This window comes from Pipistrellus kuhlii, unplaced genomic scaffold (assembly GCF_014108245.1).
Source record: "Pipistrellus kuhlii isolate mPipKuh1 unplaced genomic scaffold, mPipKuh1.p scaffold_m20_p_10, whole genome shotgun sequence".
Classification (NCBI taxonomy): Eukaryota; Metazoa; Chordata; class Mammalia; order Chiroptera; family Vespertilionidae; genus Pipistrellus; species Pipistrellus kuhlii.
This window is the reverse complement of record NW_023425405.1, coordinates 28246794-28274005: the sequence shown is the minus strand read 5'-3', so window position 1 is coordinate 28274005 and position 27212 is coordinate 28246794. Positions and strand designations below refer to the sequence as shown.

At 38.9% G+C, this 27212-nt stretch overlaps 1 protein-coding gene across 1 annotated transcript in view; it reads left to right on the top strand.

Moving 5' to 3' along the window:
- HDAC9 (histone deacetylase 9) overlaps positions 1 to 27212 on the top strand; it is an 817093-nt gene that overhangs the window by 471726 nt on the left and 318155 nt on the right. The window contains exons 8-12 of the mRNA XM_036429233.2: positions 5903 to 6034; positions 10578 to 10693; positions 21056 to 21178; positions 24214 to 24424; positions 24784 to 25001. Of these exons, the coding sequence (XP_036285126.2) occupies positions 5903 to 6034; positions 10578 to 10693; positions 21056 to 21178; positions 24214 to 24424; positions 24784 to 25001 (800 nt within the window). The remainder of the gene's footprint in view (positions 1 to 5902; positions 6035 to 10577; positions 10694 to 21055; positions 21179 to 24213; positions 24425 to 24783; positions 25002 to 27212) is intronic.

Here is a 27212-nt window from a genome sequence, read left to right as displayed (position 1 = left end):
CAGGATTTTCTCTCAAGGCCTCAAGGCCAATGAATCTCTATCCTACAGCCACAACACGGCACTGATCACAGTATATTATTCATTCCTGCTATACCAGTCTTTTTTCAATCATTGATTCACTCATTGATTCAGTAACTAGTGGGTTTATTTTATCTAATAGACCCTGTCTAAATGCTAAATAAACAATGGAAACATACTTAGACATGTTCACACACATTCCCAGTCTTAATGGAACTTGTAGACTTGGCTCTCAATATTGTTATTCAATAGCTCTTAATTAAATTTAATTAAACAATGGAACCAACTAAATTGATAATTTTAATCTTAACTATAGTGATGAAATATTTCACCACACATTATAATTTTAATTTCTTTCTGTCCAGAATCACAATGTTTGATTAAAGTATCTTAACTGATAAAAATGGTAATTTTTACCTTAAATGTCATAAAAATTCAAAGGAAATAGTTATTCCCTCTTCCATTTTTTAAAGAAAGCATTGAGTAATATTTGTGCATTCATTCATTCATGCAACTTTTTCTGAGAGCTGGTAAAGCCAGATGAGTATGAGGCATTCTGGGAAAACATGGTGAGGAAAAGGAAACAGGGTTCAGCAGAAGGTACTGCTCTTGGATTAGGAAACTGAGTGGCTTGTCATGGGCCTTTGGACTCTGGAGGCCCCTGCCCTGGCTCATGAAGTGAGGCATCTGGGCACACTAAGGGAAGATGCCCACCCAGGGCAGTTCTCCTTTGCCTCCTATTCTTCTTTGATCGTATCCAGTGGACATGAAGAACTTCTATATACCACGGTATGTGGTATTGAATTTTTGTCTAAGTTATTGGTGTAAGGCCTATTCATAATTTAGGATGAAAAGTGAACAGAGACTAAATAATAAATAAACACGGTAATCATTCTTAGTAGATGGTAATATATTTGCAACATAGAACAAAACAGTGTGGAAATTATAAACAGGCAAGTTAAAAAAAAAGTGATGAAAATATATAAAGTCAATTATTAACCAAAAAAATATTTAACATATTCTGAGTAAAAGATCAGAAAATGATTATTATTATATTTGTTGTTATTATAGGTAAAGTTGCACTCAGCAAAGGGAATAGATCAGTTGTCAGTTGTAACCTTTAGTCCCTCTACTTATGTGTGCATTTTAGTTGTTTTGTTTAATCCTATATAATAAAAGGCTAATATGCAAATTGACCCCTCGATGGGGAGTTTGACTGAAAGCTCAACCAGGGGGCAGGGCTGGCCAGCCAACTGCCCTCAGCCCCTCCCACTTGACAGCCCCACCCCAGATTGGCCCCCCCACCCCAATTGGGGGTGGGGCCAGCCTGCCAACCTTCATAATTCCCTCCCCCTAGTCAGTCCAACCTGATTGGCCCCGATTGCAGTGGGCCAACCAGACCCCCCAAGCACAAATTCATGCATTGGACTTCTAGTTTTAATATAAGCTCCTTGATCTTATCTGTGTATTCCATGAAGCATTCATCTATTCAACTTCTATCTATTGGACAACTTATCTTTTGACAGACAGTTGAGCTAGTAACTTTGTTCCACCCCTCTAATCTTCCACCACAATGCTTGGTAGGCATCCTTACTGCTCTGTAATAGATGATAAAATGAATCATGGAGATAAGCAACTCACCCAGGGTTACAGTTAGTACATGGAAAAGTTAGCCTTGAGTCTGGTCTGTGTGTTTGAGAGACCTCCTTGCTTCTACAAAAGATAGTATCCATGTCTGTATGTGTGTGCACATACATGAAAATGAAACTTACGCACTCCAATCTCAGGGATGAAAAGTCTGGGTCTTATCACTTTACTGTGCCTTGCTATCTAGATTTTTTAAGGTGTGATTCTGCTATTCAACTTTACTATTTATTTGCTATTGTTTGTTCTCATAACATCACACCTAAAATCATTCTCTACCATGGAGATCCTTATGAGAAGAAAAATTTGAAGTAAATTTACTTTATGAAACAAAAGCATTTCTTCTGTTTCTTTTTTTCACTTTTTTTCTTTTAAGTACAAAGAGAAAACATTTTTTTCGCTCTGTCCTCTTTATTTTAATATTGATTGTTTTATTTAAATAATGATAATCAATTTTTCATGCAAGTTTTCCATCTCAGCAGACAAATGCATTTAGATAGGCACATACACTAAAAAGCTTTGCTTCTGTTTCTGTGATTAATTGAGATGCAGAGAGTGATGGGTGTGGGGTAAAAATAGAAATGCAATTAGTGCAACTAGGCATGAAATATGTTCAAATACAAGCAGAATGTCTCCCCAGTTAGTGATCTCTCTCTGGGCTCTTGAGGATTTGAATCCCATTAGTAAGTCACTGGAATGGAAATCTTCAGACTTTAGGGAGACCAGAGCATTAAGAAAAATGGAATTAACTTTAACTCAAACTGAGTCAGCACAATAGGCCATTAATTCTTCTGCCTGGGCGTATATCATGCTGAGCTTTGGTGGGCGGGCTTCTGAAATGTTAGGACTGAGTTTATAAAGCATTGCAAGGACTAAATGATGGTTATCAATCATTCTATTGTGACTCAAAACCAGTATTGAAATATAGGTGAACATTTTTGCTAAAACCAATGACTATGGACCTTTATTTAGAAAAATAGCATACAGTATGCTTTAAGAAAATCAATTTATGTTGTACTTTATGGAATATCAATAATTCCTAGAATTAAAAAATTCTTGTAGTCAATTGATATAGAGAGAAAAATCACAATGTCTCAAATATTATCATTTCAAATTGAGAAATTCCATCTTTCTGTATAGCTCCATAACCAATAGAAGTTGACTAACTTTGCTTTCTTTAGAAATAAATTGTATTACAGATGTTTTAACGTAAATTTATAAGTATAAAATGTATTGAAATATTTTGTATTTTCAAGCTACCTGTGGCACTCCTGATTTCTGATCATCTTCACTTTCTTCCCTTACTGTGCCCTGCATCCTCTTTGAGAATCTCAATCTCTAATAGATATCACCTCATTTGATCATCCCTGTGAAGGACAATTGTTAACAACTTCTTTTTAGTGATTGCTTACCCAAGGATTTCTCACACTTGGCAATACTGACATTTGGCTCTGGGTAATTCCTTGTCATGAGGGCTACCCTGTGCATTGTGGGATATTTATAAAGATTCGTAGTCTCTGTCCATCAGATTCCAAGAGCCACTCCCTATAGTAGCAATGTCTCTTGGTGTCAAAAATCATCTCTGATTGACTAGTTTATCTTCTACTAGATAGTATTTCATTTGATTCCATCAAAACTTTGCAAAATAAGCAGGACTGTGTTAATTAAAGTCTTGGCAGGGTACAGAACCTACACAGTATGGGTCATGGACTTAGATGCTTAGGGATATTTAGGCACGCAGAAAATAGCAAAAACAGGAAGCAAGAATAGCAATGATTCCTTCCCCTGGGAAGAAGCAAGGCGAGGAAATAATGTTCCTGGAGTGCTGGGCAAGGTGGAGCCAGGGATCAGAGGCCTCTAGAGGAGACAAAGCTGATGCAGCACTTGTAGAGGAGAGAGCATAGGACATCCCAACCCCTCCCTCCTCCTTAATCTTTGGATCACTAGCCAGTCCCACCAGTAAGTTGAGCACCAATGAAAGAATTAAATCCTACCAGCAAAGGACCAGAATTATACAACCCTGGGATTCAGCCTCCATGAGCTCAGAGATCCAATCAGATGTAAAATAAGGAAAGTGTTAGACTTCTATGCTTTACAATGAAGAGTCAGGCTCAGAAAGCACTGGAATCTTATTGACAACCCCACAGCTGAGAAGTGGTGTCATGTGGACTCAATCCATTGTTTCCACTGAAAACACAATGACTTTTCTCCTCCATCTTTTGAAGTGGTTAATCAATTGATTTATTCCCTCTGGACAGGTAGCCTATAGTTTAATCCATTGGGATGCATCATAAAATCATGCCTAGATCCAAGTCTCAGAATCTGATATTTGTTCTACATATCCATTTAGCTAGGAATTCCTCTTTATTAGTTACAGCTTTCCAGAGGCAAAATTTAGTGTGATTAGGGGAATTTTAAAATAAATATATATATAAAGAAAAAGTCTAATTAAATTAATACAGTGGGAGGCCCATAAAGTGATACATTTTAAGAGTCCAGTCATTGAGCTTTCTGTTCTAGATCCTCATTTCTTCCCTCTCCCCATTTTCTACTTGTACAATATTTTTAGGACCCATTTTTTTTTATCTTTTTCAATATTTTCAGGCATAAAAACAGTTGTAGAACACAAAAAATTTAACTTTTTTTATTTTTTGCAACTGAATATTTCTTTCAAATTCCAGTTCCAAGAAACCTAGAATACATGGGCTCTTGGTCCAAGGAGAAGCTGCAGAGAAGTGGTGTGGGTGGGAGGGAAGCATTGAGCAGGGAGAGAGGACAAAGAGAAAAACTTAAGTAGAAATGTGTAAAGTCTAAAAGCAAAATAAAGAGATAAATAAACTTTTAAGTTCTACCTGTGATACTATTTGCAATCTGTACAATACAAAATTCCTTCAAAGAAAGCATTCTCACAGATAAAAAAAAAATCTGGCTAAATTATAACATTGTGTCTGGTACAGATGATTAACAATGCTTTGGAAAAAGCAGTTTTTGTATTTTTTATGGTATTCAGACTTAAGGTGGAGGAGCAGCATTTTCAGTAGTTAGAAGCCTGGACTCGATGTAGACTACCTGATACAGGTTCCGGCTTCATCCCAGTTTGTCTATGACCTTGGGCAAGTTACTTACCTCTCTCTGTGTATTGTTTTCACAATGATATATAATCAATATATAAATAGAGTCTATGCCATATAGATATTTTATGCTTAAACAAGTTAATATTGACGAAGTGCTTAGAACAGTTTGTCATAGAAATCAATCATTACATAAACTCTAGCTATAATCAGAAGTCATTATATAAATGTTAGTTATCACTATATAAATCAGTGGAACATAGGAATCACTATATAAACTTTATATAAAATATATTATGTAGAAATCACTATATAAAAATTAGCTAACATCAGAAATGTCTTTTCCATCATCATCATCACCACCACTACCACCACCACCACCACCACTACCACCATCACCACCACTACCACCATCACCACCACCATCATCATCATTGATTTCTACTACCCAGAAAGTCAATCCAATGTTTCCATTCTTCTAAAATATAATTACTTGAAAACCCAATAAATCATGACTAATTATAAAGTATCACTACTTTAAATAGTTTAACCAAGAAATAACAACATATATGTGAATAATGTGCAATTATATTTCAGAACATATAGCCTAACGCATAAATTTTTAACGCTAAGAATTGGCCACCCTTCCTTTCTAATTCATTGTATACTCAATGTACAGAAAGTTTTATTCAAAGTGGTCAGAATGAGACATAAATTATATGCTACTGAGGTGTCTTCTTACTACCAGAAGTCAGACCAGAGTCCCTGAAATCACATTAGGGTACTGTTTTTGTGGTTATTGAGTTTCACCCTTGAGAAAATTAGAAGGGCTGACACAGAAGGATAATAAATCTTACTCTGACCCAAACTTATTTAGTGATTAAGTTTCCTGCTACCAATTCAATTCTGTTAGATAAAATAAATACAAAAGTAATCTTTTAACTCCTTTTCCACTTTACATTTAGAGTAGGATACAAGCATTCCATACATCTCATAAAAATACGTACTATATGTCTGTTGAATGCAAGGTCAATGCCTTATTTATTTGCTTCGGGTTTTAATTTGAGGTGACAAGGGACCAAAAATAGAAGGGGGAGCCACTGTTTATACACAGAAGTGTTGGCTCTCTATTTTTAATTTTTATCTATTTTCTTTGTCTCAATCCCCAGCCTCTGAGCCCAACTTGAAGGTGCGGTCCAGGTTAAAACAGAAAGTGGCAGAAAGGAGAAGCAGCCCCTTACTCAGGCGGAAGGATGGAAATGTTGTCACTTCATTCAAGAAGCGAATGTTTGAGGTGACAGGTAATTGAGGACGGGGCAGACACACACTATAAAAAAAAAAATGCTTGTCGTAGGAATGAAAAAGAAAAGCTTAGGACAAATATTCCTGTTGCATATTGAAAGTTATTTTAAGGAGAAACATTTCTTGAAACAAGATTATATTGACTCACTAGTAGTTCAGTAAGTCTTGCCATGCATTCACCAACTGTGTTAAACAGGAAATGAATGAAAAACAGAAAAATGTGTCAATCTAGGCATAACTAGGGAAGCCAAAGCTCACCTTAATCTTTTCAGAAACAGGCAGTCCATTTGGGGAATGCCAACCATGAGGATATAACTTTTAATGAAATTTGATGAGAAATGAGCAGAGGGAGGTCGGAGACGAACACTTCCCCCATACTCAGAAATGAATGTAGGAAATACATCTGGGAAAATTAAACTACGTGGAACAGCAAACCTTGACTTTTCAACAAATTTACCGAACTCATAAATGACTTTATGTGTTTACTAGTGAACTGGGACTTATGGCAGGAGGGGGATATATTGCCTTTTATGAAGGGAAAGAATCTGTCATTTTCACTAGTCTCAAATGGAAGAGTTCTTATTTTTTTAGCTGCCCAGTTAGTAGTGGGGTGAACAGGTTAGGAAATTCAACCTGATGTCTTACAAAGCCCCCTAGTCCCAGTTGTACCTGGTCTGAAATTAAAGAAAACCTAGGGACACAAGAACAAAAAAGGCTAGCTAAAACAATAATACCAACTACTGATTAGTGAGTATCTACTTAGAGATATGCATTGTGTCTGATCATTTCATTCAGTTGCATCAATAAAGAAGTGGTAATCTACAACTATTTTTCTTCATTCTCAAGGAAAATTGTGCTTATACAAATGTAATCAGATGATATATTTTTTCTCCAAGACCAGATTCTATTCTTAGCAGATTTCTAAAAAGTATTTTCTTTTCTGTATCTCCTTTACCAATGATGGTGTCTACTTTGGTGAGACAATATATATAGAGGATACTAATGCAATTTATTAGTTTGACAGATTATTTAGGTAGAAAAAGTTTAGTCTTCTATTAAATCGTGACAGATTAATATGTTTATCTAAAGAAAAGTATTAGTGGGAAATTTTTTCCTTGAGTGATAAGAAATACTAAATAAATAAAGAAAAATTATTTTGACTAGAGTTTATATTTATTTTACACTATAAAATATAATCACTAACTTAGATTAATGGGATCCTAAACTCAGAGTTAATAGACTTTTTTTCAAGTAAAAATCGTAAGTTTTCATAATAGAGGTCCTTGGTGTGGTTGGAGAGTTGGGGAGTGAAGCAGTATTTTAATGAATACAAAGAAAAATCAACATATTAATTGTCTAATATAAATAGATATAGGCAATTTTTCTAATTGGAGAATGCAGACTCACTTATAACAGAAAAACTTGCAGTAAATAGAAAACCATATAAATTTCTTTTTTTAACTTTAAATTTTTATTATGTAAGATCATATTTATTTATCACAATGTTCTTTTCTACTTTCCTCTTAACTCTTTTTTTTTATCATAACTCTTTTCTTCAGTCACATATTTCTTAACAAATTGCAGTGAAATTTCGCTTAATACCTATCAGAGTTATGATTAATTCTCATTTATAAGGGTTACCATTTGCTAGTGATTTACTCCAGTTTATTTTCTTTGAAATGTCATGTTTTTCTTTTCCTAATTTTGTGAGGTAATGACTCCCCTTTTCATCTGAGAATAATAATCTGTATTCAAAAAGAGGCCTGGGCATGTAGTTGACACACATTTCTAGTCAACGAACAGAAGATCGGTGGGGCTTCAGTAGATATTTTAACTGGTTTGTTGTACTTGCTCTAAATGTGTTAGGAGAATCTGGATTACAGGTCATACAGCTTTCTTCACCTGTCCTCCTTGTCCTCGCTCTGCCAGTTTTTGTGTCATTTGGGTGAGCTCTGTTTGTATCTGAATGCTAGTTATTTTTTGCTATCTGGTCACAGAGTAGCAATAGCATCATAGCAGTTAAATCGCTCTTGCTTTTTGGCTCTCACGGCTGTGTCTCTTCTCCAGTGCATAGGCTCAGTGGCTGCCGTCTGACACCTATACCACCTCTTTCCTCCCAGGAGATGACATGGAACCACCTTCCTCTCTTTCTTTTTTTCTTTTTTTTTTCTTTAAAAAAAAAAAAAAAAAAAAAATATATATATATATATATATATATATATATATATATATATATATATATATATATATTATTGATTTTTTTACAGAGAGGAAGAGAGAGAAATAGAGAGTCAGAAACATTGATGAGAGAGAGAGACACCAATCAGCTTCCTCTTGCACACCCCCTACTGGGGATGTGCCCGCAACCAAGGTACATGCCCTTGACCGGAATTGAACCTGGGACCTTTCAGTCTGCAGGCCGAGGCTCTATCCACTGAGCCAAACCAGTCTCGGCCATCTTCCTCTCTTTCAAACTCAAAATTTCTGTCCATTTCCCTTCCCAGGTCATGTTATTTGTCAGTTCTAAGCCTTAGCACATCCCTGTGCCCATGGCACCCTCTCTTCCATTCTCCCCTTCTCCATTGTCCCCTTTTCCTGAACTACTCTTGGGTAAGTTCTTACTGCATATCTTTTCTGGTTGTTCCCAGAAAGTCAGTTGCTTCATCTCCCCCCAAACCTTTTCCAGTGGGAAGTTGTAGAATCCTGTCCCAATATGTGTTGCCTTCCATTGTAGTGCTTATCATAGTGATTCTACATAAGGAAATCCCCCCCCCCTGTCTGAATATCACATAAGATCATATCAATAATATAATGTTAAACTGATAAGACAGAATGTTTAAGGCAGTAGTTTCTGTTGTTTTTTTAAAGGCAGGGTATGGAAATGAGACATCCAGGAAAAATCAGTACTAGTTATAGAGGAAAGACAAGAGTTAGGCGTCTGGGGCTAGAAAACAAGCTTCTAGAAGGATTTTTTTTTAATGTGTGTTTTCTTCTTAAAAAAAAAAAAAAAAAAAAAAAAAAAAAAGTAGCCAAGACAGAGGTAGAGGTTAAAAAAAAATCAAACCCATGATTGATCAGAATGTATGCAAGATATACAAACAGAAAGGTAGTAAGCAAGATATGTTTAAGAATCTTGATACCCAAGACTTGATGAAATCCCACAGTAAGTAGGTGGCAGGATCAGAATTCTGTCATCCATCTCATGTTCTTTCCTTTGGCATGGCACCCCTGAATAAAGAAATCTTGATAAAAGAAAGTTGAAATTTGAGGGTGTTCTAAGAAAGGACAGACAAATATTGCCCACAAATTGGGAGCTCCTGTTCCCTGGCGGACAGACAGTGTATGCGCCAGGCTATCATCTTCAAGGTGGGATTGGGCCTGCAATGAAACAAGTGGAGGAGAAGGTGGATGAAAAGCCTGAAAAGTGGCACTTAATGGGGAGGAGGTGATTTAAATCTGAGTGTAGGATGCAGGAAGGACAATAACAGAAAATCATGGTAAGTTCCATTTAGAAGCAGGGACGGTGAACTGAAATGTTTTAAATGGAGCCTGAAGGTCATTAGGAAGGTCAGACTTAGACATCTTGGCACCCAGATGAGGTTTGGGTTTTGGACTTTCGTGTGGCTTTAGACATACATTCTGGAACTTGACCCTTGCCCTCTTACCTTAATTTCATCCTCTGGACCTGACCAAACCTTTCTGAGCCAGCGCCCCACCATGTTAACTAGCCAGTAGGAATAGCTTCTTTGGTTCCAGCGTGTGTTTTTTGCCTTTATAAGCTCTGGCTATCTTTGTCTTCCCTGGGGCACAGGTTGGTTAGCCCTCTGAATCTGTGTTTCCCAGATCCAGTCTGTTTTACATTCCAGATAAACTTCTAAACTATTGGACAGCTTCAGACCTTTATGGGAAAACTTGTCTCACTATGACCCATCTCACTGGCAACAGTGTAGGGGAAAGTTTTGAGAAGCTACTATGGTAACTCAGAAATATCAGCATACTTTTCTAGAGACCCTGAGAGAATAATGAAGGTTGAGGGCTTAAGTTGGACTTATAGTAGTCAGAAGTAGATGAGAGATCATGTAAAGAACAAATAGAACTAACCTAGTAAGTGATTAGTTTGGGGGTAAAGAAGGGAGTGAGAATGACTCTGAGGGTGGTGGTAAGCAGAGATAAACAGAACACATTTAATACCGGAATACACTGAATTTGATTCACATATAACGAGAGATTAAAATGTCCAGCATCTCAAAAGGTTTCAGGCTGGGATTTACGAGAGGTAAAGGCAAGAAATATAATTTCCATGAGATGATAGTGGATGTCACAATATTAAGTAATTTTGACAAGGGAAGGAGACTGGGGATAAGGCCATAAACTTAGGTGAAATATTCACAAATGCCTCATCATTCTTTTGATTTACCAAAATGGTGCTTATTCTTCCATTGGGGGATAAAACAAGGTTCAAGGCTGTCTATTTTTTAGAGTAGAACTAAATTCAGTTTTTTCATTTTATGAGAATAAATTGTGCTTTCAAATGTTTTTCAGAGTCCTCCGTCAGTAGCAGTTCTCCTGGGTCGGGTCCCAGTTCCCCAAACAATGGGCCCACTGGAAATGTCACTGAAAATGAGACTTCGGTTTTGCCACCAACTCCTCATGCGGAGGTAAGACTCGTATTATTTTGGTTCTTCCAAAAGTTAGATCTTCCTCAATCAGCTCCTGAAAACACAGTGTTGTTTCTGAATGGCAGATTAAAGCTACCTGTTCCTAGTGACTTTTCTTATAAACTTGTAAAATGTGGAATTGAGTAAACTTGACCTTATTTACAAAGTCTGGACACAATCAGATCTGAAAATATTGAAATGTCATCCTTGTGCACTCAACGATGCTGAGTTTATGCTGCCCAGAAGTTGAGCAGCTCAGTAGTCCTTCTGCTTGGTTCTTGGTGTGTGTGTGTGTGTGTTTTGTTTTGTTTTGTTTTGTTTTTTTGTGTGTTGTGTGTGTGTGTGTGTGTGTGTGTGTGTGTGTTTTATGAGAGTAGACATATCAGTAAGTATAAAAACAACTTCATGCAACCTCAAGGAACAACAGTACAGTAAGGTAGGTTTTATTCATTTGACCTAAGAGAAATTAAAAAAAAAAAGGAATATTATAGTTGAAGAACATTGTAAAAATGTGCTCCACTGAGCAAACACTTATGAAGCACCTACTATGTGGTAGTCACTTTGCCTGGCAAGGGGAATATAAAGATAAATAAGGTAGGGACTTTGTCCTTGAAGAATAAAATATTAAAATTGGTCTAAAATAACACACATGCATTTTTTTGTGATTGTATCCAATCAAGTGTATTAACATTTATTTTTTCAATGAATAATTTATTGAAACCAGTGCTAATAAGAAAAGAGGAAAGTAAGTCAGGAGTCAGCAAGAATTTGTCTATATAGTTTCAGTATTAGGCTAAGTAAAGGCAATAGCCTAGAAATAGCTGCTCTTGTGGCATCAGCCGTGTTGAAGTTGCTGACAATTGATTGACACTCTCACTTTTTCTTTTCTGTCATAGTAATGCCTCCTTCCCATGCATTGCTCTATGCAGGGAAAGCCCGAGCAGTAACTTCTTATTTATAACTGTAACATACTTCTCCCCCTGTATTTTATAGAGTTACTAGAGGCTTGGTGCATGAAATGTGTGCACAGGGGTGTGTGTCCCTCAGCCCGGCCTGCACCCTCTCCAATCTGGGACCCTTTGAGGGATGTCTGACTGCCCGTTTAGGCCTAGTAGGATCAGGCCTAAATGGGCAGTTGGACATCCCTCTCACAATCCAGAACTGCTGGCTCCAAACTGCTCATCTGCCTGCCTTCCTGATTGCCCCTAACCACTTCTGCCTGCCAGCCTGATCACCCCCTAACTACTCCCTTGCCAGCCAGATTGATGCCTAACTGCTCCCCTGCCAGCCTGATTGCCCCTAACTGCCCTCCCCTGCAGGCCTGGTCACCCCTAACTTCCCTCTCATACAGGCCTGCACCCACCAACTGTTCTCCCCTGCAGGCCTGGGTCCCCCCCGCCAACTGCCCTTCCCTGCAGACCCTGTCACCCCCAACTTCCCTTCTCTTCAGGCCTGCCCCACCCCCCAACTTTCCTCCCCTGCAGGCTTGATTGTCCCCAACTGCCTGCCCTTGCAGGCCTGGTCCCTCTCAACTGACCTCCCCTGCTGGCCATCTTGTGGTGGCCATCTTGTGTCCACATGGGATCAGGATCTTTGACCACATAGGGGCAGCCATCTTTTGCATTGGAGTGATGGTCAATTTACATATTACTCTTTTATTAGATAGGATGATAACTTGAGGCTGAAATAGACTGATCAAATATCTGATTCTTGGATCACCTGTATAGTTTTCCTGATATGTAATTATGAAACTTCTACTAGAACACTTCTACATACAAGGAGCTCACTTCACTGTCTCTCATGACAATTGTGTTAATTTGGGACAGTGGAGCATGACTGACAGAAATGTCCTCTGTATCTTATGCCTTAATCTGTGTCTCTAACACTCACATTTACACACATGCACACAGATTTGTAATTAATTACTTATAAATTCTTTGACTAAAATATAATTGAAATAAAAAACCCAGAGTGTATCCATATAAGCAAAGGACTGAAGCTAATGAGGTCACCTTTGCTCCTAGAACACAGGTGTACTTGGGTTTTAGTTTTCAAGGCCTCACAAAACTCAGGAGATAAAAAGAAAAGGCCAATACTGACCAAAGAGGATAATGTAATAGAAGACCCTCCAAACCCTAAGCTGGGACCACAAAGGCCCATATCTATGCAACATTGACAACCCCACCCCCAGAGGTGTCCTGATGGGGACCACAGTGGTGCAGAATCTTTCTTCAGAAATTATAACCAAAGCTAGTCCTTGCATAGAGTTATAACCCAAATTTACAGAACCTCAAACTGATAATTTGGTTTAAAATGCCCCAGATTTGGAGTTCCCCTGAGTTTCTAGAAAAAAAAGAAAACATAAATCCTTTCTAGGGAAATGTACATTTATTCTAAGTTTTAAAAATGTCTCTCAATTTTCCGAGGAAAATGAGGAGAGTAGATAGGTACTGTCTCGCTTGTAACCATTGTTTAGCTAATTGAAGAATAACAGTTCTGGCCTCTACATTCTCTCCAGACCCTTCATCTGTTTCTTGTTTCTTACTAGACTGTGGCTCTTCATGCCCTTTTCCTGTTATCTTAACTAAAGCATAATGCCTGATGTGGCCATAGATGTCAGCGGGATTTTTGGACTATTGGTTATAGGTATTGTATTTGTTAGTGCAGTTATATATCCAGAATTGGTCAGTTTTCAGCAGCCCTTTTGTCCATTTACAGGAAAAGAAAAACTCGGTAGCAATTATTTCTTAAGAATGTTAGGTTTCCATCCGTTGCCATTTTAAAGAGTGTGATCTTCAGTAATAGCTGGAATACTGAAGGGCTCAAGGGTGTGGCTCTGGGTGAATTTGCCCTTGGAAAAAGAAAATGACACAGTAAACTACATTCGACAGCACGTGTGATTCTCAGAAATGCATTGTTTATGCAAAAAGATGCAGAAGAGCACTTCCCAGCATGGCAGTATTTTATAGGTTCAGAAGCAGCAGCATGGCATTTTGATCAGGAAACCGTATGCAGTAAAAGTATATTTTTAAAAGGCAAGGGAGTGATGAACACAAAAGTTAGCATGGCGGTTAACTCCCAGGAGGAAAGGAGGGGTTAGTGACATGGTCAGTTACTAAAGAGGAAGATGCATATATTCATCAGTTATAAACACCTATCTACATGTAGTACTTTGTACTGCGTGAAGGAACAACCAGGAAATATTATGTATTCATGGGACCAGAAATAAATGAAAAAGGAGAGATTTTTCTCTTCCTTTCAAGCTTTTCATGACCCTATCTTTAAACTTCAAAATACATGGAGAGGAGAATGTAAAGGAAAGGGATTTGCTTATATTATTTTAGACCTTTTTACATTCCCAAAAGGTTGACTGTCACAAATATTTGTTTAGATGCCCAAGGATTTCAGCTAATTGTTGAACATATTCCATCACTAGAAACTTTCCTTCCACCCGAATTGTTTAAAAAAAAAAAATGAAAACAACAAAAACAAATAAAATCAAACCAGAAGGAAATGTGATTTAGAGCAGTTTGAAAGAGTAGAGGTATTTCTTCAGGTCAGTGCCGGGACATTCACCTCCAGAGCTGGAAAGACTAGCTCAAAAGCAAGCAGTGACTTACCCCATAATGAATTAATTGTGTGCCTGAACTATGAACTAAAAGGCCAGGTGGGCAGACCTTTCTACCCTGATGGGTAGCCTTTCCGTGGCCCAGAACAAGCAATTCCACCCTGATGGCTAACATGTGCTTTCCTGCTGCATTTACAAGGGTCTGCCGTGTAATTCATACTGGAAAGGGGAGGAGACAGCACAAGGCAAGCTAAACCTCTCAGCCAATTAATGTCTTGGTTACACTGAAAGCTTCCACTGAAGCTAGGGAAAAAGATGAACAAACTATTTTCAGTCAATTCTTGATTAGCAATCACTTTGAGCTTAGTGTGATTTTTAAAGGCATATCCTAAGATGAATAACAACATATAATTTCATAGCAACCAATGTTGGAGATCTGAAAGATGAATATCATTAACTACACTTTCAAAAATCAAGTGAGTTTGTGTACTTCCCCATTTACAAAACAGGCTCATTCTGCCCTCCTTGCTTACGTACCAGGGGTGAGTTTTTCTTTTAAAATCGTCTAACAGGGCGCATGTGAGCGAATTCTTTGTTCTGTGACCTGTGCGTAGGAAAGCATGTCACCTCATTCATTCAGAGCCCATGTACATGAAAGGGCTTCCACTCCCTCTGCTCCTTGGGGAAGAAGGAAAGGAAGCCTGTTTCTTAGCCTGAACGGGAGGCTCAGACGAAAAGAAAATGTTCTGTCTTGTAATTCACATGTGCTGCATAATGTGGATAAAGGTTAAGACACAGGCTGGAGGAGAGTTTACCCAGAAGCGCAGAGTAAGAGAACAGAACAGCGAATTGATGTCGGCGGGTTTTCCATTCAGAAGGCTTTGTTGGGACCTTGTCTGAAAACCAGGTCCTTTGTTGTCATTGGTTAAGTCCTTAAACTCGCCCTGGATCTCAGGTCTAGTGAAAGGTAGTGACACCTCCCCACGGCTTGTTGGAATCAGTGTTTGCAGGGCAGGTGGTACGTTGGAAGTGAGGAGGAGAGGGGGCAAGTTCATTTTTTGTTATTGTCAGAACTGACGACTAATGGGGAAAACTCATTAGCATGTTTGTCTTCCAGCCAGCACATCGCGTGTGCCAATTGGCCTCCATCTGCTCTGACCACTTCTGCTCCAGTTCTTTTGTTTGTAATTTCTTTATTGATTAAGGTATCACATATGTGTCTTCATCCCCCCATTCCCATCCCAAACCCCTCCCTACATATGCCCCCACCCCTCTGTTGTCCATGGCCACTGGTTAGGCTTATATGCATGCACACAAGTCCTTTGGTTGATTTTTCCCCCCTCCCCCCACCCTCCTCTACCTCCCCTCTGAGGTTTGACAATCTGATCAATGCTTCCCTGTCTCTGAGTCTGCTTTTGGTCATCAGTTTATGTTGTTCATTATTTCCCCTAGATGAATGAGATCATGTGATCCAAGAAATACACTTAAAAGAGCCGGAAATGAGACAAGCAATAATGGTTATGCCATTTCTTCTATTTCTTACATATGCTCAGTCCAAACTCAGATAGTTGGAGCTACTTCCTTTACTTGTTTGGACACGTGGCTGGGGAGCTGAAACCCAAGGAGTTTCTATTTCCAACTCCAGTCAGAGATGTCTTTACCTATCTAGTTACTTTATTGTTAATACTGTGGGCTTGTGGGTTCAAATATGTTTCCACGAATCTCAACACCATTATTTTAGCTTCGTGGATTTATTTGATAGCTATTGTAACAGTAGCCAAGCAGCTGGTTTATTTCTAGTTGAACATTAGTGGCTGGCTTTGCTGTGCTATTTTTTTAAATAATTTTTCCCACTAGATACAGATGATTTCTTTTTTTTTTTTTTAAGGATTCTAATAATAAGGTTAAGTACTTTAAAGTAATCGGAAATGGCTGTGCTGCCCCAGTCTCACATGACTCATCTGCCTATAGCTTCATAATGGTTGTTGTGACATTTGTTGTAAATGTTATGCTCCCCACTGAGTGGGTGTAGGGCTATGGTTTTAGATGGCAGCGCCTGAAAACCCGCTTTCTCCCCCTGGGGGAAAAGAGGTTGCTATGACAAATGGATCTTTTTCTAGGAATAACATGAGTCAACATTGTAAAGCAAGACCTTTAAATGCAAAGGAAGTCTTGTTAAATGATCATTTCTTTTTGGTCCCCAAACCATTTTATAGTAATATATTCTTCAGTCAAAATAAAAATTTAGAGATTTTTTTTTTCACTGCCTATATCAATTTTCTCTCAGCTCTCTGGAAGGAGAGAAGAAAATAAATACTATCTAGAAAAATAGTGTGAAAGCCATCGGCAAATGTTGATGCATTAGGAGACTCTTTTGTTGTGAATGTGGTATCTTCTTTTTTAGATAGTCTAGATTTGGGGGTTGGAGCCTTTTAAAGACAAAACAGACATCTTCGTGGATGCTATTCTTTTGTGTGTTTTTAAATTTATCTTTATTGTAGAAAGTATAACAGGTGCCCCTCCCCCATTAACCCCTTCTTCATCCCTTCCCCTGGCCTTCACAGCACTATTGTTTGTGTCCATGCCTGGATGCTATACTCATAGACATAGGTATTATCTGATAGACTACTCAGAGATGCCTCAGTTGTATGCTGCCTACCCAGAGTTACAAGCCAGTGAGGGGTAGAACTCAAATGCAAAATGCTCAGTGTGTACTTCTCTTCACTAGGCCTGGCCATTTCTTACCAGGACACCAGATAAGTAGGTTCTCTTTCTAAAGCTCAGGCATTGTGTGGGTCCTTTTGAATGCACAGTACTAGTAAATTGAAAATTCTACATCCACTTTTGCTATTAGCTTCTTATTTCCATAACCAGTGTTGTCAAGAGTCATCTGTTGACTTCTTTGGCTTATTTTCTGTTTATGTGTATTTTGTTTACGTGGAGTGCAGATATTATCCATAAGGTAGGCTATTGTTTACCAGGCTGGTGAGGAAAGTATTTAAATTTTGAAGATCATTATTCAAATGTGAGGAGACCTCCCCTGCCTGGACACCTGGCTCAGCCATATCCCTCTTCTCAGGATCATGCTCTTTCCGGTGAAATGCTCATTACCCATCAAAGCCTGGTTTAAAACCGACACCCTGCTCTGTGCCACTTCAGACTCGAACCCTGTTCCCGCCACAGCAGTGCTTACAGGTCATTAGCATTGGTGCTCCATGTCTCCGTGTATCTGAAGGGCATGTGACCTTAAGTGGTATAGGACCGTGGTTGGCAAACTCATTAGTCAACAGAGCCAAATATCAACAGTACAACGATTGAAATTTCTTTTGAGAGCCAAAAACCGACTCCTGTGCATGGGCCACTAAGTTTCAATCGCACTGTACATGCATGCCCGCACATGGTATTTGTGGAAGAGCCACACTCAAGGGGCCTAAGAGCCTCATGTGGCTTGCAAGCCAGTTTGCCGACCATTGGTCTAGGTCGACATCTAGGTGATGCAGAACACCTTTGTATGCCCATCGCCTCTACCACATTATTCATCTAACTGTTACTTGTTAATTGCTTTGTGATTGTTAAATGATATCCACGTATATTTTTAATGTTTTCATTTGGTCTGACCGCAGCAAGCATTTCTGGTCCTGAGATTTTTTTAGCTGAATACCATCATCCCACGTTCTAAGATGTGAAACACTGGCTTCTTAGCACAGCACTGATTTAAGGGCTGGATCTGTTTCAAAACTACTTGCTGGAAAAATCCTGGTTTTGCCTAAAAACACTGGTGAGCTCAGCAGAGAGCTAAGCTGGGGTAACCATCCAGCCTCACAAGAATCCTGGGCAGGACCCTTTTTTGTTTGCATGAATCAGCACCCCTGGGCACCTGTCTTCCTGACATTCCAGCGCATCTGCCCTGGGAGCCGTGTAGATTACAGCTCCAGGTGCTTATTAAGATCCATGAACCTGGAACTGGTAGACTGCTCCCATCAAAAAGGCCAAATTGAGGAGAGTTAGCATTAAAGAAGGTGATTTGGGGAAAGCATTTTCCAGGTCTGTTAAGTCATTTGCAATGTTAGCCATTGGAAGTCCACACAAATGCTCCACCTGCTTCCTTATCTGGCATCAAAGGGAAATAACTAAGTCGCATCCTAGTCCCTAAAGTTTACCGCCTCTGTGGGCAGAACTGGCAAGGACCGACTCGCCCTAGTGAACTAGGGAGACTTGCATTCGTAACATCACCAGGTCTTCTGTTTCCTTTTCACAGCTGGGCCAGCTGGACACTTTTATTCTTTGTATAAATACAAAGAGTAATTTATTATAAACTAGGAGCCCAGTGCATGAATTTGTGCACCTTGAAAAGGAACTGTGGGCCCACAGGGGTGGGTCTCAGCCCATCCTCCATGCCCCTTCCTGGTCCCTCCTGCACAGCCTCTAGCCCCCTCTTTGGCAGCAGCCCTGCTCCCACTGCCACTACTCCCACACTGATGGCACAAAGCACCAGCAGCGGGTGTGAGCAGTGTCTGCTGTCCTGATCACCCTTCAGGAGCAGGGGGAGGTGGAGATGTCCTCAGGGGCCATCAGGGCTGGCAGCCGCCGCTCACATCCACTGATGGTGCCAAGTGATCGGGACCAGCTCCAGGCACTGGCAGCAGGTAGGAGGGAGCTCCAGGCAGGACTGCAGCTCACAGGAGCAAAGAATTTTCAGTAACTACCAGGGAGTCACCCCAATGATGGCAACTGGTGCCCTGCCTTGGTCCTGCTCACCTGCTCACCTGCTCCACCATCCCATTACAGCCAACACCCTCCATATTTCACACTCTGCTGCTGACACCTGCCATGTTCTGCATGTGACCACTGGTGGTCAGAGCACATGAAGCAACCACTTGTTTGGCTGCTCTGCTATTCAGTCTATTTGCATATCGGGTGATAGATAAATAGGTAGATAGATGATAGATAGATAGATGATAGATAGATAGATAGATAGATAGATAGAGATAGATAGAGATATTGATTACTGCATGCTGTCAATGAGCTAGTTAACATTTTTACTTCCTCATACATTCTTTCTGTTCTTGTTCAGGTATCTATACTTAAGATTTATATTAAAAGAATATTAGTGTAAGCACAATAGCAACTTACAGTTTTAATTAGAGCAAATACACAACTGTTTCTCATAACCCCTAAAATAAAATTGCAATCTCGCACATTGCAACGAGGAACTCCTTTCCCACCATCTTCACGCAGTAGCATTTTAGACAACCTTGACAAAAAGTTGCACATTAAGCCAACATGATGTTAAAAGTTTCAGAAAACTCTAGATTTCCATGCACAAATATCTGATTTGTTCTTTAGAGGAAAAAAAACCACACATACAAACAAAACAAAATCAAAGTTAGCTTGGAATTCTAAGTTGGAATGAGAAAAATCTACATTTAACCTTCTGCCTTTCTGCTCCTAAGGCTATGACTCATCTCCAAACAAGCGCCTGACTGAGGTGATGTTTTGGAATAACATCCTGTGTTTTGGTGGCGCATCACTCTTCAGTGACAGTCTGAGGTAGCATTATATGAGCACATGATATTTCCCCCAGTTAATTGATATCCCAGGTTTGTCCAGGGGAAAATCTACAGCTCCCCCAAACATGCTTGACAAGTTATTATATTTACTTTAGTCAAAGCCCGTGTGTGCAATATCCCTCTTGGAGGTGGTCTCTTATTGGAGTCCCATATGCTTTTTGTTTGGGAAGAAAGCAGCCACTGTGTCACACTGTTACATGGAGTATTCTTTTTCAGGGATGTTGTTCCCTTGGGGACCATATCAGGCCAGAGTTCCTTAGTCTAATAAGACCTTTGTAACTCTTTTTGTGTAAGAGTTCTGGGAGGGAGGCAAGAACTAAACAGAAAATGTAATTCAAGCAACCATATTAGGCCACATGTGGGAAAACATGACTCTGAGTATTGTATTGTAAAAAAATAAAGGTATTTGTTGTAAAAAAGGAGTGAGATGCCAACATGTGAAGCATTTTTCAGTGAACACGAAGGCTATTGTGGTACAGGGAATTATAGTGATATTTAATCTAAGATTTCCTTGTGTGAGCTTTCCCATCAGTACAATGATGTTTAACTCATATAAAGATAATGATTTTATATACATATATATGTATATATCACTCAGTAATACAAAAAAGTATATATACTCATAGGAATTATTCAGTTTTATTGTTGTACTTTACTGATTGATGACACAAAGATTTTTATCTGTGCGGCTAGAATTATAACAATGAATTTTGCAAAATCACTACGGAAGCCCTTTCTTCAGATTTTGTAATTATGTCAATTTTTTAAAAAAATCCTCACCTGAGGACTGAAGATATTTTTTAAAATATATTTTTATTGATTTCAGAAAGGAAGGGAGTGGGAAAGAGAGATAGAAACATCAGTGATGAGAAAGATTCATCACTTGGCACCATCAGTTGGCTGCCTCCTGCACATCCCCTACTGAGAATCAAGCCCATAACCCAGGCGTATGCCCTTGACTGGAATCGAACCCTGGGCCCTTCAGTCTGCAGGCCAACGTTCTATTCACTGAGCCAACCAGCGAGGGCTGCTTTAATTTTTGCTTATAACATTTGGATACAGAAATCATAAAATAAATTATCAAAATAGTTAAAATTACTTTGACTAAATGTGAGAAATTAAAACTATTGTCTGAAATCTAAACATTTCACAGTAAAATATATGGTATTGTAATCTTTTGAGACTCCTCTTTTCATTCTTCTTCCCTTTATCTTTTCTTTATAGCAAATGGTTTCACAGCAACGCATTCTGATTCACGAAGATTCCATGAACCTGCTAAGTCTTTATACCTCTCCCTCTTTGCCCAATATCACCTTGGGACTGCCAGCAGTACCAACCCAGCTCAATGTAAGTAGCCAATCAGAGCAGCCTAGTGCAGCCCAAGGAATGCTGTCACAGGGGGACTCTCTTATATTTAGATTAGACTTCAGGGAAACTGGGTAGAGGCCATTATCCTTCCCTGTTTACTGAGTTCTTCAAAGATGTCTGGTTGAATTTCAAATTACAGGATTATACTGCTTTGCATAATAATATATAAAAATAACAACTAAGGTTTGTATAATGGTTCTTAGCCTTTAAAAAAAAAAAAAAAGCAGCGCTTTCCAGCTATTTCATTAGCTCCACACGACCATCCCAAGAAACAGAGATTGCAAGCCACATTTTTACAAAAGAAGAAGCTGAAACTAGTAATGTTTAAGAGTCCAAGATCATGGAGCCACTAAGCAGCAGGCCTGGCACTCTGCCCGGCCAGTGCTGAGAGGTGCAGCTTCTGTCTAAAGCACAGCACATATGTTTATGGGATTTATTTTTTGGTGAATGACTTTATTTTGAGAATTTATGTTACTGACTCTATCTTACTGAAGAATACATATCTGGAAAACCTCTTTAAGAACAATATTAAATTCTTCCCAGGAGACTTAAAGCGAAGAAATTACTTTAAAAGCACTGACAACTGAAATAGAATCTTTTGGAGGTAATTGTCCAACTAGCAGAAGACAACAATAATTATTTTATACGTAGTGCCTAAAATTATGTAAATGTTTGTCATTGTAAAAGATTTGTAAGCATCCATTTTATAGATGAATTGTAGAATAATCCATCCTTGAAATGTATGAAAACTAAGTTAATTGTGCTTATGCAAAGGTGATACTTTAAGTTTAAAGAGAAATTTGTTCTAACAATTGGCAGCAATTTTGCCAATCTTTAGAAGCAAGTCTTTCACTGTATGCAGCTTGTCAAAATTCACATACTTTATAATATTCCAGATCAGGATAATATAAAGAGTGGACCATTTTGTGACCTAATTTGTTTTCAGGATATAAGACCTGTTTATGGGATGCTAATTTATGTACAAGCACACTTATAGTGACATTATAAAATGACACAGTTGATGGTTGGGTTCAACACATATTATAAAAGCAGTTTAAGGTGCACCTTATATATTTGGTATTTTTAATAGAGTGGGGTTTTTACCTTATGTGATACAGTCACTTATACTAGTGAGGAGAAAGCAAAATTTGGATGTTGTTATATATCTAGGGATTGAAGAGGAAAAATGTAGAAATACCAAATTCAGTTATACTCTTGGAATTCCACGTGAAGCATTTATAAACAATTTTTAATTGTTTAGCAAAAATAAAAAAGGAATTAGGGATGAAAAAAAACATAAATATGCATTGATATTTTCAAATCTTCACTTACTCAAAATTATTTTTCTCCTATTCCTGTTTTCCCTGTCTCTTCCAATGATAAGCAAATACTGACACAAAAACTTATGACACATGAATAAGCATTTCATATCCACTCCTCTTTGCAGGCTCGACGTCAGTCCTATCAGCTAACACAAACATACACCACTTTTCATGTGGTCAGGGGGAATTTTTTTCTCAGAGGACCCAGTAGGAAAGCCAGACCATTTAATGTTTTGATGGTAATACAATTTGGTGCCCTTGGATGAGTAAACCAATGCGGTTTGGATTGAAGTTTCATTTTTCTTTGCTTCCATTTTGGTGTGGATGAGGCCATCACAATTAATTTTTCAAGCTTAGTAAGGCTTTGGCAAAGGGACCTCTAATATTCCATTTCCCCACTGAGTAGTGGGAAATTTTTAAGGAAAAGAGGCCAGGAGAAGGAATCACTTCTAGATTAAACATTGCGTTGACTTGCTGTGTGACTAAGACAAACCATTTACCTCTTGGTCCTTTAATTTCTCCATCACTGAAAATTGCTTTGCTTCCCTGGTGCACAGCAATTTTGAAAGATGAAACATGAGTTTTGAAAAGAAACATGCCACATAATTTTGAGGCATTACACTTCTGCTTTTGTAATACCCACATGACCACCATTCATTACGTTATTTGACTAGGATAATTCATTATTACTATTGATGATATAATTATTATTGCCTTATTACTGTTATCATACATTTCAAGTTCTTAATAGTGTTTTTATTTGATATAATTCCACTTGTAGTTTATTTTATTAAATGAAAGTATCTGGAGTGTCATTTTCAATATTTAGAGATTTGGGGATCTGTTATGAATTAATATAAAATACATGTTTGAATCAGATTCCTGCATGTTTTGTATAACCTCTCATTGAGTTACCTGAAGAATTTTATTTTAAAAAATAAATATTGGAAATTTACAGCTCTCTGAACTTATTAGAGGACAAGTAGAGAAAGGACCAACTGTCCTTTCTGCTTGAGACTCCAAAATCACAGACCATTTTATCTCTAGCTTCTTATTGGCTGTGATGTGTCCTTAGGTTAGAAATTTCAACAAATTTTACTTTTATGATATACCTTATACTTAATCAGTCTATTAAACTATTTTAGAAATAAACTTCCTAGTTATTAAGCCTGAAATTAGGACCATTTAAAAAAAATTATTGATTTCAGAGGGGAAGGGAGAGAGAGATAGAAACACCAATGATGAGAGAGAATTGTTGATTGGCTGCCCCTTGCAAGCCCTCTACTGGGGATTGAACCCACAACCGGATCATGTGCCCTGACTTGGAATCAAACCTTATCTTCCTGGTTTATAGATCAACACTCAACCACTGAGCTACACCCCACAGACACCATCATTTTTAATGTTAAAGATATTTTCAAGTTCAGAACAATGATACCCAATACTCAACTGTCTCCAATGCTTCAACTTTACTTTTATGTCTCTTGTGTCAATTCAGTTAGTTTAAAAGACATGGCTGTTATCCATTTTCCCTACTGAGCCATAGGTAAGATGGGTCTTTTTTTTTCTGGGGGAGAGGGGGGACAGGGGAAAAGTGCCATAGGGTATGGAATAAAAAAAACTAATGATCTACAGACCTAATGAGCCACCTGGAAGAAAGAGGATTCATGTCTTTATTATTTCCCAACACAGGCTTCGAATTCACTCAAAGAAAAACAGAAGTGCGAGGCCCAGACGCTTAGGCCAGGCGTCCCACTGCCCGGGCAGTATGGGGGCAGCATCCCGGCGTCTTCCAGCCACCCTCATGTCTCTCTGGAGGGAAAGCCCAACAGCAGCCACCAGGCTCTCCTGCAGCATTTACTATTGAAAGAACAAATGCGACAGCAGAAGCTTCTTGTAGCTGGTAATTAACAAGGGCGCCATTTGGAGGTCATGTGGGAGCTTTTATTTTATCAGACACTGAAAAGATTTACCATTTACCAAGGTCTCCCTGCTACCTGGTACTGTGGGAAAGGCTATAATCCTTAGTTATCCCTCTAGCTCCATGAAAGCAAAACAAAACAAAAAAAATATTGACCTTATTTAACCTTCACATACCAGAGTGGAGTACCGGTGAGTCATTGGTCAGATACATGCCTGTTCAATGCTTTGGCACTTCTACCTTCACCCCATCCAACCTGGCTTTCTTCCCGTGTATCCTGTATATCTGTTTTCTGTAGATTCTTGTGTTTTGTACATAGATATATATGAATATTTTTTCAGGTGGCGTTCCCTTACATCCTCATTCTCCATTGGCAACAAAAGAGAGAATTTCACCTGGCATTAGAGGTACCCACAAATTACCCCGTCACAGACCACTGAATCGAACCCAGTCTGCACCGTTGCCTCAGAGCACCTTGGCTCAGCTGGTCATTCAGCAGCAACACCAGCAATTCTTGGAGAAGCAGAAGCAATACCAGCAACAGATCCACATGAATAAAGTAAGCCCCCAAGTCCAAGGGTCATAACCCCCGTGGTGGATATTGGGTTTCTCTTCCCTGATCTATGCATTCAAGGGGTGAATATTGGTATATATCATAGTTTAAAGGAGATTGCCTTCTGGACTCAAGGATACCATAACACTATCAGGTTTTGCAACATCTTTGCATTCATGAAGTATTGGCAGCGATTTTGAGATTATAGATGAGCAAGGTCTTTCATGGCTGAGCACCTATTTTAATGCATAAAGACATGCAGGCACATGTGTGCAGAGCTTCATTTCTATTGCAGAAAAGGCTTGAGGCAGAGTTGAAGGTGTTGCATCGACATCTCCAAAGGTTTGCCCAGGTGCTGGCAGAAATGGCAAGGTTAGCCAACAAGGTCTTTTCCAAAGACTCGCATGTAGCCACGATAGTTCTGTTTTTGAGAATTTCCCACTCTGTTCCAAACAGTATTTAAAATAGTTTCTCAGAGCCTTGTGGTAATTTCCTTCTGGCAGCCCTGTTGTGGCTGACATGGACAGCGAATGAACGTCTGCATCATACCACATCCTTAGACAGTCTCCCGCTGAGGCAGCCACAGACAGACAGTGATTGCGGTCTAACAATAGCAGGCAGGCTGGTGAAGTGTTTTCAGTGAACTTTTCAGCTAAACTGGCCTACAGAGTTTTGCTGCTACACTCTGCTATGGTTGACATACGAGAGAGAAACTTCTCCTTCCTGGAGAATATGAAGGTCCTGAATAAAAAGATTCTATCTGCTCGCCTTTGTTCTGTATCACCTATAAGTACCTTATGGAGGCATCCTATATTGAGATATTATATTGAGAAATGGTGTCCTGTTTGCCAATAGACAGCTTACAACTGGCTTAGTATTACAGTGTCTTGTTGGATTGTAAACAACGCAAAGCCTCCTGGGCAAAGGTCTCATCATCTTCCTAATAGCAGTAGGAAAAGGGGGTTTTCTCATCTGCTTACCAGATGGCAGATGGGCCTAGAGTTTGCCTCTTCTCTTTGGCCTCCACTTTACAAGGCTGAGCCATAGTTGGTCCGAAGGTTGTGGGTTATTGTTAAGCTGATTACAAGGCTGAGCCATGATGGGAGGAGCATGGGCTGATGATACTACTGAACAGAAATTCTTCCTGTGATGCTTTCAAAGATTACGCATATATGTGTGGGATGGGGAGGGGTTGGGGGTAGGTTGCTAGCAGTGGCAACTACCTCTTTTGCCATTTTTCAGTCTACTGCAGACTCCTTATATGTCATCAGATTAATGCCTCTTTTATCACTATTGCATTTCTCTGAATTATCAAATTATTTTGTATCAAATCAGTCTTATCATATAGGAGGACTAGGTTCCTTCTTGTATGGCGGTGTAATACTCTTGGACTTAAATGTGCTGCCGCATCTGTTTGCTGTATGATGGTAGAGTAAGTTTGTTTGTGGACGCTCTGCACTACTTAAAACTGCCAGGTATTCTTGAAAAATGGTCCTGTGTCTAGTGAGAAAAATGCATGTGGAAGGAATTATTGGGAAGTCTACTTTTTTGCCTGGTAATATTCTGATCTGGATATTTGTTAGATTCCTATGAATACCTTTAAGAATATCTTGGAATACATGTTTTACGACCTAGAGTGACCACTGTTTCAGACTCAGATGGTATGCTGGCATCAGAGCCTTCGTACTTTAGTATTACACATGAGATTTCGATAGGCGATGCTTCTCTCCATCACGTGGCAGGAACTAAGATGGAAAGCAGGCATTTGCATTTGAGCCATGAGGAAGGAAATTTTATCAGAGCCCTTCTTTCATGTGGAGCTGATTCCTTGGAATCTGTTAAGAATTCTTCCTAAAATTAGAAACAAACCAATACTTTTAGGTACCTGTTTGCACAGTGGTTTGATTATGAAATCTTGTCTTAATTAGGCAAAATGAAGTCCAGAAAACTTCAAAGCCCAGAGCTGATCTTTCTATATCAACCCCTCTCGGCTCGGGTGTTTAGATTACTCATGCAGGTCTCCTCTTGGCTTTGGACCAAGTCTGTATTCCATATGTTTAATCAAGATGGTGTATGTGCATTGGGTATCCTCCAGATTTTGAAAACATTTCACCTGCCCTCCATTGTCAAAGGGAACAGAGAAGAATGTGATTAAATAAAATATTAAACCTCTGTCCTCTTCTGAAGTATTTGCAATAGAACCATCAAGAAGCAAAT